Source organism: Penicillium samsonianum (assembly GCF_028829775.1).
Source record: "Penicillium samsonianum strain IBT 33392 chromosome Unknown utg000002l_segment0_segment0, whole genome shotgun sequence".
In the NCBI taxonomy this organism is placed as follows: domain Eukaryota; kingdom Fungi; phylum Ascomycota; class Eurotiomycetes; order Eurotiales; family Aspergillaceae; genus Penicillium; species Penicillium samsonianum.
Window position 1 is genome coordinate 1700316 of NW_026643260.1, and position 15913 is coordinate 1716228.

A 15913-nucleotide genomic window follows, 5' to 3' on the forward strand; every position below is an offset into this window, starting at 1 on the left:
CAGTTGCGACCCGTGAGATTTACCTGTTCCCTATTATCAGGGAAGTATCCCATTTTCCGGTACCCACCACTTGATCACCACATACGCTTCAATCCATACAATATGTCGCAAGTTACTTCAAGGGCATCATGGCTCTCAGTCCTGTTGGTGGCACTGCTAGCAGTGTCTACTGTCAGCGCGCATCCAATCCACCAGACAGATGAAAAGATGGAAAAAGGACAAGCTGGAAATCTTGAACTTCGATCACCGGTTAGTCACTCAGACATGGCATTCTATCATTGAAAGAACACACGGCTAACATAAGCACAGAGACTTATCCCAGACACCCAGAAGTACCTCCATGATCTCCTGCAAGGATTGGGCCTGCAAGGACCAACTGCAACCCCGACCCTAACACCAACCGCAACACCAACTCGATCCGCAACTACAACTGCAACTGCAACACCAACAGCCACGCCCACTGCCAGAGTCGAGACCGAGCAAGACTTGGAGAACATGCCAACACAAACAACGCACATTGTCTACTCGAGCTCCACCAGCTACACGCCCACTGCCAGCGTCGAGACCAAGCAAGACTTGGAGAACATTCCAACACAAACAACGCACATTGTCTACTCGAGCTCCACCAGCTACACGCCCACTGATAGCAGCAATCCGGCGGAATACACCCATACCGTCAAAAACATACACAACCACACCAGACCGGTCGAGAACATCCAGGTTGGACACGGTTGGAAGTGGGGTAATAAAATTACAGCTGATGATTTACCTGCTATCTTTGATGCTGTGTATAAGGAACTGGCGCATCGACTCAGCGATAGGATTAACAGCTCTGATGAGGTTGGAGTGGAGAACTTCCTGTGATGAAAATATCAAATTCTAGGAAGAATGAAGGGAATGAAGGAATATTGATTCTGGAAAATGCGAACTTGAAAACCAATGCTTGTCTTTGATTCTATACTATGTACTACTATATTGGATTTAGTTCTATTTTATATCTCATTAGGAGGTTATAGTCATACGCAAAACGCGTTTTGAGGCATGTGGTCTTAGAATACAGGCAAATCCAAAATATCATGCTTTCAACAATCATTTCTATGTGTTTCCTAATATTTGCATGACATCAATCGCCACTGTATCCACCGTATAGTCCCCCGGATGGGGTTTGAACGCTAAACTCCCTTAATTCCGTGTTCGTTCCGAGCACAACCCCGGAGATCAGCAATACAAATCCGCAGGCTATGCCCGGAGCGCAGACGAGAAGTTCGGAGACGGAGTCATTAACGTGAGGGTTTATTTAGACGGACGAAGTGATCGCCCGAAGCTCGCGGTAACAACCTGGGAATGTCCTTAACTGCGACAAATCTAACCCGACGGCGGGGCACTATCTCGAAAACATAAAAGGCTCGTCACAACCCACCAAGTTCAACATTCAACCAACTATCTCATCTCACTAAAGTTTTCACACTCATCTTTTATATCTAATCATGCCTTCTCTACTTGGAAAGGAAGTCGGTGCCATTGGCTATGGCACGATGAGTGCGATTCCCCCCAAACACCACAATTGGCCGGCATTTTGCTAACCATAAAATCAGGAATGACCTGGAACGCGCAGCCTCCATCACATGAGGTGTGCTTTGAGACACTTAACACTACCCTGGAACTGGGTGCCAACTTCTGGAACGCTGGCGAGCTGTACGGCACTCCGGAGTACAACTCCCTGCACCTGCTCAACAAGTACTTCACCAAGTATCCCGAGAACGCAGACAAGGTCGTTCTCAGTGTCAAGGGTGGCTTGAAAAAGGGTGAGCTTGCCGTGGATGGCTCGGAGGAGAACATCCGTCGTAGCGTGGACGAATGTCTGCGTCTGCTTGATGGCAAGAAGAAGCTTGACATTTTTGAATGCGCGCGACAAGACCCCGCCTTCCCGGTTGAGCAGACCATCAAGGTCCTCGCAGAGTATGTCAAGGAGGGGAAGATTGGAGGAATTGGATTGAGCGAGGTTGATGCCGCGACGATCCGCCGAGCGTATGTGCCTCTACAATATCTTTCTGATTTTATGGTCTTCGTCTTCCTATGGACAAACTCAACTCTAACTGCTTCTCTAGACACAAGGTGCACCCAATTGCTGCTGTTGAGGCTGAAATGTCCTTATGGTCTACCGATATCCTCGATAATGACATTGCCAAAACCTGTGCGGAGCTCGACATTCCCGTTATCGCTTACTCGCCACTCGGCCGAGGTGTTCTGACCGGAACCGTGACCTCGCTGGCCGATATCCCCCACGATGATATTCGGCGCCACATGTCCCGGTTCCAGGAAGAGAACTTCAAACACAACCTGAAGCTCATCAACGAGGTCAAGGACCTTGCTACTCGCAAAGGTGTTGCCCCTGCTCAGATTGCACTGGCATGGATCCGGACCAAGAGTGACAAGCCCGGCATGCCTACTATTATTCCCATTCCTGGCGGTACTACGAAGGACAAGGTGGTTCAGAACATGGGCGGTGCACAGGCGCTGACGGATTCCGAGATGGCTGAGATTGATGCTATTTTGGAGGAACACACGGTTTCTGGGCCTCGATACTAGGGAGTTCCTGCGAGATATCTTTATATTCATTAGACTTGGATCGTAGCAAAAATGAGAGATGTGTGTAATGCCAAGGGTTGTTTTGTTGTATAGGTCAGATCAAGTGTAGAAGAGTCAACAAACAATCTCACATGTAATAGGTGATTGTCAGGATTGCAAATTCAATATGATCATCATGTAGTATTCAGGGCAATTGAAGATATTTGGTGTTGCGTAGAGTTCATTATATAGGGTAGGGTGTACAGAGGGCAAAGGCGAGCTTACCATTGGGTCAGTGTGGTCCACTAATAGAGAGGAGGTCTGTGCATCAGTAAATGAATCAACATAAGATTCTAGGAAATGATAAATAGCATGATGAAGACAAAATCTGCATCAACCAATACATGTAAGGACAATGGAGGAAGAAAGAGGAAGAGAATGGGTGTTCAGTTGTGACCAGCTCGCGGTCGATCACGTGACCACAACTCATACTACACGGCTGAACACGTGATGTGATACGATGGCCTCCCTCGCGCGACATCTACGTCGTAGCTAATAGATCCAATTTGTCTGTTGCCACTTCACTTTTTCTGTACGAGCTATACCATCCACAATGGCTTCACGAGACTCTCCCGGTTCTCCTTTATCCTCGGTGGGATCTCTCGAGACTTCAGATCATGAATCAATGAAACATGAAAGCCGCGCGCATTCGCCCTCGATGTCCAACATGCCGCCCTCCAAGCGTCGCCGCACCGGCGTCGCGTCCTGGGACCGGCAGACTCCTCTTTCCTCAGCCCAAGACGAAAACCAACCACCTCCCTCCCCGACTGCCTCAATTTCCTCCGATAGCTCCGGCGATATCCCAAACTCCCCAAGCATCCTTACTCTCCTTGGCACCAATCAAGAAGAAGACTATAGTGGCCAGAGCACTGACCAGGTCACTATTTGCCGATGGGATGGATGCAATGCTGGCGACCTCGGCAACATGGATGGGTTGGTGCAGCACCTCCACAACGAGCACATCGGGAGCCGACAGAAGCGGTACTCGTGTGAGTGGACCGATTGCACCCGCAAAGGTCAAACGCATGCTAGTGCTTATGCCCTGCGCGCACATATGAGAAGTCACACCCGCGAGAAGCCATTCTACTGCACTCTACCAGGTACGTTGTCTCAGACCCAGGCTCGAGCCCTCCAAACGGGGTATGATGATAATAGATCTCGAATACTAACAATAAAGTACAGAATGTGACCGCAACTTTACCCGCTCTGACGCCCTAACCAAGCACATGCGCTCTGTTCACGAGACCGACACCATGCGCCCAATTGACTCCATCTCAAAAGTCCACGGCACCCCGGGCAGCACTACTGGCACCCCAGCCTCGAAGCTGCAACGCATCCGCTTGAAGCTGACCCAGCCCAGGGAGCCGGGAACTGAGTCTGAGCCACACACCGAAGCAATCACTATTGTGCCAACCCCCATCATCACGACCGACGCACACGATCCCGAAGAGACCTCGATGCCGGAGTTTGGCCCAGAGCTCGACTTCGACGAATCGGAGCTCGCCCTACCCCCGCGCGACCTCTACCGTCTTCTCCGTCGACAGATCGCATGGGCTGGCAAGGAGGCTACACAGCTGCAAGCCGAGTGGGAGACAATTCGCCCGCAGCGCGAGCGTGCATGGCGCGAGAAGGAGGCTATTTTTGACGACCTCATTGACGCAGAGATTGGGCTGTTCAGCGCTATGGTCGGCTCGGTACCCCCTGCACACCTAACGACTAGCCTTGAAAAGTTGCAGCAGCAGCAGCAGCAGTTCCAAAATCAACAGGAGCAGCTGGCGAAGTCGGCAGAGGTGCCGACTATCGAGGGCAACACTTAGCTGCCTTGTCTTTCATTTCTCTCTTCTCTCTCCTCCCTCTACTTTGCTCCTCCTTTTCTTCTCAAATTTCTCTCCCCTGGAGCCATGCTCGGTTAGCTTGGTCTCAGTAATGTGTCACTTTGCAGTTACCGTTTCATCTGTTGTCCCTCATATCCCGGCGTGCATGGCGTTGGTGAATGTGTTTTTTTATTTGTATTTTCAAACCTAGGCAGAAAAGAGGTGTCCTGCAACGGAATGTATGAATAGCCTTTTCTTTTCTTTCTTTTTGGTATGGCTCGCAGGCCTCGCTTGTTCAATGACAGCTCACCACTATGGGTGATGACAACAATTATATTGTCAATAATCATGATTTTCTTTTCATCTGGGTATTATAACACAAGGCTAGATAGAAGAGTCCATGTCACAGTCGTGAATAGGCACGTATATCGTCCTATAGGGCATCTTTATTTTCTTTTCAGTCTCTCTGGTCCCTCGGGGCCTGCCAAGCATGAGCCAGCTAGATGTAGGAGCTTTCATAAGCACATGTAGATGTATGTGGATTGATAGATCTGGATACTTTTGTTCGAGGTCAACCACCTACGCCCTGGCGTGTATATGCAGTGGTTTACAAATACTTAGTCTTGAATGATAATTCATACTGATGCCAAAGGACCCTGGTCTTACGTTGCTTCTAACCAGAAATAAAATCGAAGGATGTCAAATAACACGCTCTCCACTGAATGAGCCCAGGAAGATAAAATCAGTCGACACCGTGACAGCCACTCCATAAGATACATGTGCTGAGAAAGAAAACAAACTGCCTTTGATTACGGATGCCTTCATAGGAAGAAATCCTGGTATGCTCACGGCATACAAGAAAAGCAAACTAAAGCAAAGGGGATATGATATGAGTGGCTCAATCCAGGCAAAAAAAAAGACCATGGAGAGCCAGACCAAAACTCCCCCATTGGAAAACATTGAAAAAAAAGAAACCCCCAAACACGCCATGCAGTGATCATCCAAGACCGTAGGTCATGCTCATTTCGAAAATTCTTCTTTCTGTGCTTTTGGGGCTCACGCAAAGAAGTCGACGCCATTCGCAATGCCACAAGTTGCATCCATATGTACCTTCAACGAACAAAGAGCAAAAGAGAGAGACGGAGGTCACCTTGATGGGGTTAGATAGTTCAAGGAATTGTGCGAGATGTCTGAAGAACATGACAATAACAACGACTCCAAGAACGTGAGTCCAATGCAAGAATACCGAAATAACGTAGTTCAAGATGTGAGTGGGAACATTGTGGAGAGAGTAGAGGGAGCGGAGATCGCAAAAAAAAATACGCTGAGTGTCTATCATCAAAAAAAAAAAAAGAAAAGAAAAAGGATAGGTAGATATCTGATATCAGAAACGCTGAACATGCATGTCATCAAACCGTGCTAAAGTGAAGTTGAACTGAAACAAAGAACACCTGTACCCATTGTGCGGATGAGATACGGAACTCCTCAAGCCGAGCTGCCATTAGAAGCCTTGGAAGCTTTGCTGGCTTCCATGACCTTATTGAACATCTGCTGCAGCTTAGCACCACTGGCGTCTTTGTTCGGCCAGTAGTTGAGTGAAACGTAATCCCTGAAAGTAAAGTTAGAACGTGAAAAGGTGAAATGATAGTAAAGAAACTTACCAGAGTCGGACCTCCAAGGAGGGCATCGATTGCGAGCCCTCCAGAGTATTGCGAATGAATTCTCCAATCTTCACAAGGGTAAGACGGAGTTTCTGGGCCCGCTCGTTTTTGCTTGGGTAATTTTTGGCAGTGATCATTGACACTTGCTTCAAATTGGCAACGATAGGCTTGAAGAACATGAACGCCATGTCTTCTTTATTAGAACCACCATTCTCATGACCTTTGCGGCGACGAAGCTCGTCATTGGAGGCGTCAGATAGACGATGGCGTGGACGAGAGTCATGGCTGGGAGTATTATGACGGTCTCCCTCCCGGCTGCCATGCGTGTGGGGGCGGGGCCGTGATCGATCCGATTCGCGGTGGCCCTTGCGGGGATTCTCAGGCCTGCGAGAGCTCGAGGGCGCCGGAGAGGCGGAGACACTGCCACTACCGGAAACCCGTGAGCCACGCTTATTGTTGCGGTGATGATTGTCGACTGCCCTTCTTGCTGTAGCATTGTTATTGTACTTGTTTCTCAGAACAGACATGAGGTATTCAGCTCGTCGAACAAGGTGGACAGCGCCCGGTGACTTTGTTGCCTTCTCCTCGGTCTGCAGGCGTTGTGTCTTTCGCTCCACTCGGTGTTCCTCGAGGAAGAACTTGTCGCCGAGACCAAGCTCAGTGTCATCGCGAATCTGGGTCCATGCACCAAATCCATGGCGAGCGATACCCACAAGAAGCATTCCGTCTTCACGCGCACCCCACTGGCAGCTGTAGTCCGCCAATTTGGTAGCTTCAGGGAGCCGGAATGTCCTGAAATCAGCCAAGGATTTGATGATGCTTCGGATAAGGCGCATATCCGGTGGACGCTCAACGATAGTCCATGCATTGAGTCGCTTGACACCGTGATGGTCGAACAAGACGGCCTTCTGCTCTTTCTTCGTAGGGTTCCTACCAGATTGCTTCATGGCCTCTAATTGATCCAGACTTGCTTGGACAAGCGAGTTTGCCTTGTCGGTAATTTCATGAAGAGCATCACGAACGGTGCCCCGATCGCGAGTTTGTAACCTGGCATCCTCGAGAATGAGCTCTTCAGAGTCATCCAGATCGCCGTAGCGAAGGAAAGCTCGAGAAAGCGCACGGTATTCTTTTTCTCCGAGGGGCCGCTTGGGGTCCAACGAGGCACTCTCTTCCTCGCCATCGTCGATATTGACTTGAGCTCTTGCGAGTCGTTTCGCCTTGCGTTCCTCTCGTGAATCTGTCGTGTCGGTGGGGGCGTGGCGCTTGCGGGGTCGATTTTGCTCAATGACTTCAGCAAGATAATGGTCATCATCTTTGCGCTTTTCCTCGGCCTTGAGCACTTCGAGCTGTTCCTTGGGAATGATATCGTCCCATGTGAGATCGTCAACTTTGATGTCGACGAAGTCGAACGCTTTCAAGAATTCTTCACCACCGTCGGCTTGGATTTGCTCGGCCTCTTCAGTTTGGTGCAATTCTGCGTTTGCAAGGACTGAATCGATATCAAGCTGCTCCAGTTTCTTCTGGTTGTCGGTTTGTTCGAACATCTTCTGACCGCGGCGCTTGAGGATCCGAGAGATATCGTCTGTGGAATTAGGCTCGGCAACCACGCGAGCCATCTTGTTTTGCATCTCCGAGGCTTCTTTGTCCGTAACACCACGCTGGATGGTGATGAACTCGAGCAAGAGCTTGTTGCGCGCTCTTTCAATGACTTCTTCTTCGATTGTATCCTTCGACACAAGGCGGTAAACGCTGACGGGTCTTGTTTGACCGATTCGATGAGCACGCGCCATAGCCTGCAAATCAGCCTGGGGGTTCCAATCCGAATCAAACAGAACGACAGTGTCTGCAGTCATAAGGTTGATACCGAGACCACCTGCGCGTGTTGAAAGAAGGAATGCAAAGTCGGTGCTACCAGGAGCATTGTAATGCTCAATTGCCAAGCGACGGGCGGCAGACGGGATAGTTCCATCAAGCCGTTGATATTTGTAACCACGGTACTCCATATACTCACTCAGGATGTTCAGCATGCCAACCATCTGACAGAATATCAGAACTCGATGGCCATCAACGCTCAACTTGCGGAGGAGTTGATCGAGAAGCATCATCTTTCCACTGCTGGTGATCATGGCTCGAAGGATATCTTCTCGACGACTACTGCCTTGCAAAATCTTTGCTTCTGCGTTGGGGAACATAAATGGGTGGTTGCTAGCCTTTTTCAATTCCATCATGATGTTCAGAAGAGACTGCTTCACCCCCCTGTTCCCGTCGTTTAGCGCAGCGTAGTTTTTCGTCAAGATGTTCTTGTAATATTCCAATTGGACATCGGAGAGCTCCACTCGAATGATTTTCTCAGTCTTTGGGGGAAGATCCGACTCGACCTTGGACTTGGTACGCCGCAACATGTAAGGTTGAATGGCGTTAGTTAATTCCGCAAGTTTTTGAGAAGCTGCCTCGGAATTCAAATCCATGTCGACATCGACTTCAATGAGGCCCGGATTGAGGAAATCCATTAGTGCAGAGAGCTCAGCAAGGTTGTTTTGGATTGGGGTACCAGTAATCAAGAGGCGTGCCTGGCATTTCCATTCGAACAACTTCATGTAAAGTTGTGAATCGCGATTCTTGAGACGGTGTGCCTCATCCACTGCCATGAATTGCCACTTGAATTGGCCGAGGAACGGTGAATCATTCATTGCATACTCGTAAGTTGTCAACAGAACGTGGAACTTTGGACGTTTGGGATTCCCATCGACCATCAATTCATAATCGCGCAAAATGGAGCGCGCCTTTTCACTACCGTTGTAAACAACGTAGTTGAGGTCCGGTGTCCAGTGATCAAAGGTATCAGCCCATGCTGGCATAGTAGACAAGGGAACGATGACAATGAATGGCCCTTGCTGCCGCCTGATATGGCGCATCCAGTTGATGAATGAGACAGTTTGTACAGTCTTTCCGAGACCCATCTCATCTGCTAAAACCACATTGCGACCCCTGACCCAATTGAAAGCCAAGAAGTTTAGACCTTTGACTTGGAAGTCCTTGAGTTCTCCATTCTGCAAGAAACTAGGGGTTCCATGGATGGGCTCGAAGGATTTACGCGTGGCAACATTTATCTCGTTCTTGTCGGAGATGGGTTGTCGAGCGGTGCGGTCCAAGAATCGGTCAATCTCACGCTGTGCAATCTCACTAACCAGGTCCTCGGGCTCCCAAGTACAGGAATCATAGAAGAGACGTTTCCATTTGACAAGGTATTCCGTGGTACCATCCTCGCCATCACGTACACCAATGACTCGTTCAACCTTTTTGTAGTCCTCTATGGCCTCAACGTCTCGTTCGCGATCGAGGTTCCACTTTTCGCGGTCTTCAGGAGGGGCGCCGACACTATACTGCAACCGAATATCCTCATTGAGCACCTTCCGAGCATAATTATCCACGCGTCGCGTGCTGCGGAAGTTAATAATAGATTCATTGCTTTCCCATGTAGCATGATAGTGTGATTTGTCCTGCCACTTGATACAAAACTCAAAGTCGTTGCGGTCGAGATCAGGAGCTTTGGGGTCGACGCCCTCCTTCAGGCGGTGATTCAGGACGACGTCGACAGCGGGGCGAGTGTCCTCCACATAACTCTCCGCCCAGTAGTTCGGTGGAAGATCATCTGGGTCTTCTTCAAACATGGCTTCGTCTTCCTCATCGTCCTCGTTGTAATTTGACACCTTCTTGGCGGTTCGCGTTGAGAAGCGGACCTCGTTCAATGAGGGCTCATAGCTAGTGGTTTGTTGCAGACGTCGCCTTCTTGCTTTGCTAGCACGAGCACTCTTTCCACCATACTCATCACTGTCCGACTCGGATAGGGACGACACAGTAGCCGATCGGGAGGCCTTAGATGGCTGTTGGGATGGATCTTTGCGCCGACGCTTAGTACGGGGTGCAACATCATCCGAGTCTGAATCAGATGAGTCGGCGAGATGGCGCGTCGTGCGAGCGCGACCACTTCGTCGAAGTCCATACAGATCAGGATTTTGTCTGATTAGGTCGGTTTCGCTAACCGGCGACGATTTGCGCTTCGCACCGCGGTCGGGGTGAGGGGATGAAGAGTTTTCACGGCTGTATGTGTTGGCGTCATAATCGCTGTTGTCCTCCGCTACGTCCTCATCTTCTGCATCTGAATCGGCAGACGCGCCGTCATATGAGTCGTCCGCGGCATCGGGTTCGGGGGAGGACTCGGAGACGGGGTGAGACTCCATGGGCTCGGATGGACTGCGCTCACGTTGGGTTACCGCATCGCCATCCATGTGGGTATCGTCGCCGACGGGCGAAATAGGGTAGCCATTAGACATGGTGGAGGTAGAAGGAGGTTCCTGAGCAGATGGGATCACCATGCCAGAGGCTATTACCGAGGGGCAGTCAGCATTGAAGCTCGATTCGGGCTAGGAGAGGCATGAAAGAGACAGGGACAGGTAAAACAATGGCACGCGACCCAAATTGCGCTCAAATGGAGCCTAAAATCTAGCAGAATGGGACAGGATATTGACTTTGATGAAAGAGTATGTTTTTTGATAACGGGTGGGATGGACGCGGCCAGGCTGGAAGCCAAAGCAATGGACAGATTGGTACACACAACCAGACTCAGAGAAGGCAGTGACACGCTGCTTGATCAACGACAGTCGAAAACTGTCCCGATCGGAACAGAATAGAGATATTCAAGGATTCGGGCAGTGGGTCGACAAGCGCGGAGAAGTACCGCGGCGAATGCTTCGGTCGGCACGTCTGTGCTTGAGGAAAAGATAAAATCACTTACACTCCATAGCGTGGTGACCCCGAAGGCGGGGGATCTGTCGATCAATGTGGGAAAGTAAATGGTGGGGGGAGGCGTGAAGCTGGAATCTTGGGGGAGGAGGAGACGAGAGACTTGGAAGAACTAAGAGTTGGGGACTGACTGGAGGGTTTGCTTCGGTTTGGTTTGCAGGGAAAGTTGACACCTGATCTATTAGGCAGCAATAAAGCTTGACCTTATTGGGTCTAGCGTATTCGCTTGGCGCCTGACACGACGGCTTATCACGTGGCTCGCGGATCTCGGATAAACCACCAATCCGAGCCAAAGTCTAACAGCCAATCACCGCCTTGATAAATAAGTGACGCAGCTGTGGCCTAAGGCATCACAGCCCACAGAAAGCAAAGTGCATTCAATTCTGCCGCCCCTCGTTCGTTGATAGTAGTGTTTCTTCCTGTCTTATTTCTCGTCGAGTCTGCGCAGAGACACTTGGTGCTTTTGCTGAGCCCAATTTATTTACCTGCGACAGCGCTTATTCGGCCAATTTCAACCTTCCACCCCACCTCCACTTGGTGCTGATTCTTTTTTTCAATCCGCTTCATACACACGGTTTCTTTGAACCACGCCACCCACCATGTCTGACAAGCTTACTCGGTATGTTCCCTGAGCCTTTGAAGTGCCATGTCACTAGCTAACGGTATATTTCTCTCTATAGTATTGCGATCATCAACAGTGACAAGGTTCGTCGCGAAATACCCCCACTAATAAGATTTTCTCCCCGGTTCATGAATGCCTGGCTCACACCACATCTTTCCAACTTTACAGTGCAAACCGAAGGTACGCGATTCGAGATAATATCTTGTGGTCTTCACGGAGGCTAATTAGTTGCAGAAATGTCGTCAAGAGTGCAAGAAGTCTTGCCCCGTGGTCCGCTCAGGCAAGCTTTGCATTGAGGTCGATTCCACTTCTAAGATCGCCTTCATCTCCGAGCGCCTGTGCATTGGTTGTGGTATCTGCCCCAAGAAGTGCCCATTCGGAGCCATCCATATCATCAACTTGCCCACCAACCTCGAGACCCAAGTCACCCATCGCTACTCGGCCAACAGCTTCAAGCTCCACCGACTTCCCATGCCCCGCCCCGGTCAGGTTCTCGGTCTGGTTGGAACAAACGGTATCGGAAAGAGTACCGCGTTGAAGATTCTCAGTGGCAAGCTGAAGCCTAACCTCGGTCGTTATGACAACCCTCCCGACTGGGAGGAAATCCTGAAGTACTTCCGTGGTTCCGATTTGCAGAGTAAGCAACATAGCCCAGGTACCACGGTCTCTATTCGACGTTGCTAACTGTGATAGACTACTTCACCAAGATTCTGGAAGACAACTTGAAGGCGGTTGTGAAGCCTCAATATGTCGATCAGATTCCCCGTGCTGTCAAGGGACCTATCCAACAGGTGCAGGCGCTTATCTCGGCGCGCGCTGCGCTGGGTAATGAGGAGGATATTATGGACGTTCTCGGTGCGTTTCCGTACTCCAATATTTCCGAGTTCACTTGCTAATCTTCGTCCAGAGCTGAGACAAGTTGCGCAGCGTGATATCGGTCACCTTTCGGGTGGTGAGCTTCAGCGTTTTGCCATTGGTCTGGTTTGCGTGCAGAAGGCCGACGTGTATGTTCTTCCTTCTTATATTCATGCCACTCAGTCCTGTCCGTTACTAATACTAATATAGGTACATGTTCGACGAGCCTTCCTCATATCTCGATGTTAAGCAGCGTCTGGCTGCTGCCCGCACGATCCGCAGCCTCCTCCGCCCCGATGACTATGTCATTGTTGTCGAGCACGATTTGGCCGTCCTCGATTACTTGTCCGACTTCATTTGCGTGTTGTATGGTCGTCCTGCTGTTTACGGTGTCGTCACTCTGCCTTCCTCCGTCCGTGAGGGCATCAACATCTTCTTGGACGGCCATATCCCTACTGAGAACCTGCGATTCCGTGAGGAATCTCTCTTTCCGTCTTGCCGAAGCTGGTGAGGAGTTCATTGCGGACAAGGATCGTGCCTTCGCCTATCCCTCGATGGAGAAGACTCTGGGTGACTTCCACCTGAAGGTTGATGCCGGAAAGTTCACTGACTCTGAAATTGTCGTCATGATGGGTGAGAACGGAACTGGAAAGACTACTTTCTGTAAGATGCTTGCTGGTGCATTGAAGCCCGATGGCCTTATCTCCGTCCCCAAGATGAACATCAGCATGAAGCCCCAGAAGATCACTCCCAAGTTCACCGGTACCGTGCGCCAACTCTTCTTCAAGCGTATCAAGACTGCTTTCCTGTCTCCTCAGTTCCAGACTGATGTCTACAAGCCCCTTAAGATGGATGACTTCATCGACCAGGAGGTTCAGAACCTGTCCGGTGGTGAATTGCAGCGTGTCGCTATTGTCTTGGCTCTGGGTATGCCCGCTGATATCTACCTGATTGACGAGCCTAGTGCCTACCTGGACTCCGAGCAGCGTATGATCGCTGCTCGTGTCATCAAGCGTTTCATTATGCACACCAAGAAGACCGCTTTCATTGTCGAGCACGATTTCATCATGGCCACCTACCTGGCTGATCGTGTCATCGTCTTCGATGGCCAGCCATCCGTGGACGCTCGTGCCCAGACACCCGAGTCTCTGGTCGGTGGTTGCAACAGGTTCTTGAAGAGCTTGGATGTCACTTTCCGTCGTGACCCCAACAGCTACCGCCCTCGTATCAACAAGTACAAAAGTCAAATGGACCAGGAGCAGAAGCTGGCAGGCAACTACGTAAGTTTTCTACCTCATCCATGGATGCTATCAATTCCATTTATAAATACTGTGCTAACTACATTCAACAGTACTTCTTGGAAGAAGAGAACTGAAAAGGGCGTTCACAACGAGCATCGTCGCCGCCGTCACAAACATGATGGCCGCGACTATGAGCAGCGGCGCAACAGGCGCCGTGGCGATTGGAAGATCATGTGGTTAATGGGGATCCCAGGCGTTTGCAGAGCCTCGGCGGTTCAGGGCAAGGGATGCCGTCACCGCGCCGGGCCCTCTTCCGGTGCCGATGACGGTCTCTCGGACGACGATGGTGATGACGACGATTTAAATGGCAACAGTGACCCCGACTAAAAGGTAGTGACCTGCTTCACGCCCTGCTATCCCTGGTCTAGTACGCTCATTTACTTCTGCGACCTGTTGCCATTCGTCGGTCTATCAACAAATGCCTATATCGTTATTCGCCTTGCAACCTGCCTTGATTTGCTATGGGTTTATTTAACATATCCAGAGTCATCGGCCCCCGGTTGGGAACACATGTCTACAGATCTTTCACTAGCACCTGTTAAATTTTAATGGTGGATTCGGTTCGGCATGGTTTATTGTTCCAACGGAGTTCTTATGTTTGCATTAGGTTGGAGGGTTTGGGTTCCAAAAAAAAGCTCTTCCATGAATTTTATGATTTGTTTAAAGATGGATGTCGCGTCCGAATGGATTGGTGATCAGGTTGTTTTCAGACTGGGGATGGCATGGAACAGGTGACTGCTGAAAAGCTGCCAGGTTCAATGCCTCTACGTGTAGATAGTTAGTTTTCAACCCATTGTTGTGCAGATGCTTTCCTATTTTTTAAAAAAATTCGCATTGAATTCAATTTCTTTAGAGCATGTTCCTGTGTCATCAAATCCCAATAAGGGAGCGTTAGCATTCCCTTTCAACCCAGAATGTCAATGGTATCGCTGAACCCGTCACATCCGTCATCACCAGCAGCAGCTTTGGCGTGGCGATGAGCCACTAGGTTCCATTCCTTCGGAATATGCCAGAACTGCACGCGGATCGCAGAATCATCTGCTCGTTCGATCTCTCCGAGCAGACAACGCCAGAGGTCCTGGTTCTCAACTGGTGCCCCCATATGCGTCTTCCAACCGTTCTGGATCCATTTCTGTAGGCACATTGCAATACCATCCACCACATATCTGGAATGGGTTGCTATCAGCATATCAGACCCTTCTGCATGCCACCATTGGAATCGCAAGGCTGCAACAACGGCGCGTAGCTCGGCTCTGTTGCTCGTTTGCGCGTGTTTCTTGCCAGTCGGTCCTTGGTTCTCGAGGGGAAAGCTCAAATAGCGTTTGCCTGGGGGATGGAGGATCCGAAAACAACGGAGCAACCGGCTGTCCGGTTCGCTCGGCCGTTGTCTAGACATGTACCACTCGCGTAGACCAGATATTGGGTGTGGTTGTTGGTGCGACGGATAAACTCATGTGGCCGCGGTGTCTCCTTGACTGAAACGCTAGGTGCGAAGAGTGACTGGGGCATATCAACACCCAGTCTTGGTGGTTCGAACTTTGTTGGAGTCGCACGACCGGTGCCGACTCGGAGCTTATTATGCTCCTTCGGGGCCATACCGAAGTCGGGTGCTTCGTTTTCTACTTCTTCCTCTCCATGTGCGAAAAAGCCATATTTGTAGCAGAATTCTCGAGGTAGGTGCTCCCTTGATAATGGGGGAGTAACATGGTAACTAGCCATTTTTATGGACATGTGTGATGGATGATCGAGCACCTACACAGAGTGTTAGCAGGCTTTTGTTCAGAAGAGTACGTATATGACCTGGGAGAAACTGACAGTAGCATGCCGTGAAGAGTGTCAAAGAGGGGAGAAAGGGGAGTGAGAAGAGACAAAGGTGGATGAGAAAACAGAAAGAGAAATAAAGTAAGGAAAGAAGGGAGGAAGAGGATATAGAAGAGAGATAGAGGAGCAGTCACCTTGGCCTCAGATCAGCCCTATATAGCCAACTCTTTTCCTCGTCTTTGCTTCTCCCATTAATGAATATAGCCCCCAAAGATGGATCCTTAGAATGGGATGGGACTTAAACCTGTCTTTAAACTATTTATATTGAGAGCCATGAGGGTTCTCTTGGAAATATATTCGTCGTTAATCCAAATGAAGTAATGTTAAGACATATATAAACTTCGCCGGGCTCGTGAACTTCAGGCTTCCTTTTATATAAACTGCATAGAGCATCATCTCTTGCAAGAT

The 15913-nt window shown here is 49.8% G+C and overlaps 6 protein-coding genes across 6 annotated transcripts; 4 read left to right on the forward strand and 2 right to left on the reverse strand.

The window, feature by feature from the left end:
• Window positions 1-102: 102 nt before the first annotated feature.
• On the forward strand, window positions 103-864 carry N7471_002499 (uncharacterized protein; the record flags this gene model as incomplete). Its single annotated transcript, XM_057275219.1, has 2 exons — window positions 103-249; window positions 310-864. The coding sequence occupies 2 exons, from the start codon at window positions 103-105 to the stop codon at window positions 862-864; spliced, it is 702 nt and encodes a 233-aa protein (XP_057139857.1).
• Window positions 865-1487: 623 nt separating this feature from the next.
• On the forward strand, window positions 1488-2589 carry N7471_002500 (aldo/keto reductase family protein; the record flags this gene model as incomplete). Its single annotated transcript, XM_057275220.1, has 3 exons — window positions 1488-1539; window positions 1596-2028; window positions 2109-2589. The coding sequence occupies 3 exons, from the start codon at window positions 1488-1490 to the stop codon at window positions 2587-2589; spliced, it is 966 nt and encodes a 321-aa protein (XP_057139858.1).
• A 592-nt stretch (window positions 2590-3181) lies between these two features.
• N7471_002501 (C2H2-type zinc finger protein) lies at window positions 3182-4445 on the forward strand (the record flags this gene model as incomplete). The annotated part of the gene is made up of 2 exons (XM_057275221.1): window positions 3182-3728; window positions 3811-4445. The coding sequence occupies 2 exons, from the start codon at window positions 3182-3184 to the stop codon at window positions 4443-4445; spliced, it is 1182 nt and encodes a 393-aa protein (XP_057139859.1).
• A 1482-nt stretch (window positions 4446-5927) lies between these two features.
• On the reverse strand, window positions 5928-10437 carry N7471_002502 (chromatin-remodeling ATPase CHD1; the record flags this gene model as incomplete). The annotated part of the gene is made up of 2 exons (XM_057275222.1): window positions 5928-6051; window positions 6104-10437. The coding sequence occupies 2 exons, from the start codon at window positions 10435-10437 to the stop codon at window positions 5928-5930; spliced, it is 4458 nt and encodes a 1485-aa protein (XP_057139860.1).
• A 1068-nt stretch (window positions 10438-11505) lies between these two features.
• On the forward strand, window positions 11506-13758 carry N7471_002503 (ABC transporter ABCE; the record flags this gene model as incomplete). The annotated part of the gene is made up of 9 exons (XM_057275223.1): window positions 11506-11525; window positions 11587-11611; window positions 11697-11708; window positions 11763-12165; window positions 12222-12383; window positions 12436-12532; window positions 12594-12799; window positions 12888-13663; window positions 13735-13758. 9 exons carry the CDS (start codon window positions 11506-11508, stop codon window positions 13756-13758), a joined length of 1725 nt encoding a protein of 574 aa, XP_057139861.1.
• An 830-nt stretch (window positions 13759-14588) lies between these two features.
• On the reverse strand, window positions 14589-15403 carry N7471_002504 (ribonuclease H-like domain-containing protein; the record flags this gene model as incomplete). The annotated part of the gene is made up of 2 exons (XM_057275224.1): window positions 14589-15010; window positions 15085-15403. 2 exons carry the CDS (start codon window positions 15401-15403, stop codon window positions 14589-14591), a joined length of 741 nt encoding a protein of 246 aa, XP_057139862.1.
• Between the last annotated feature and the right edge of the window lie 510 nt (window positions 15404-15913).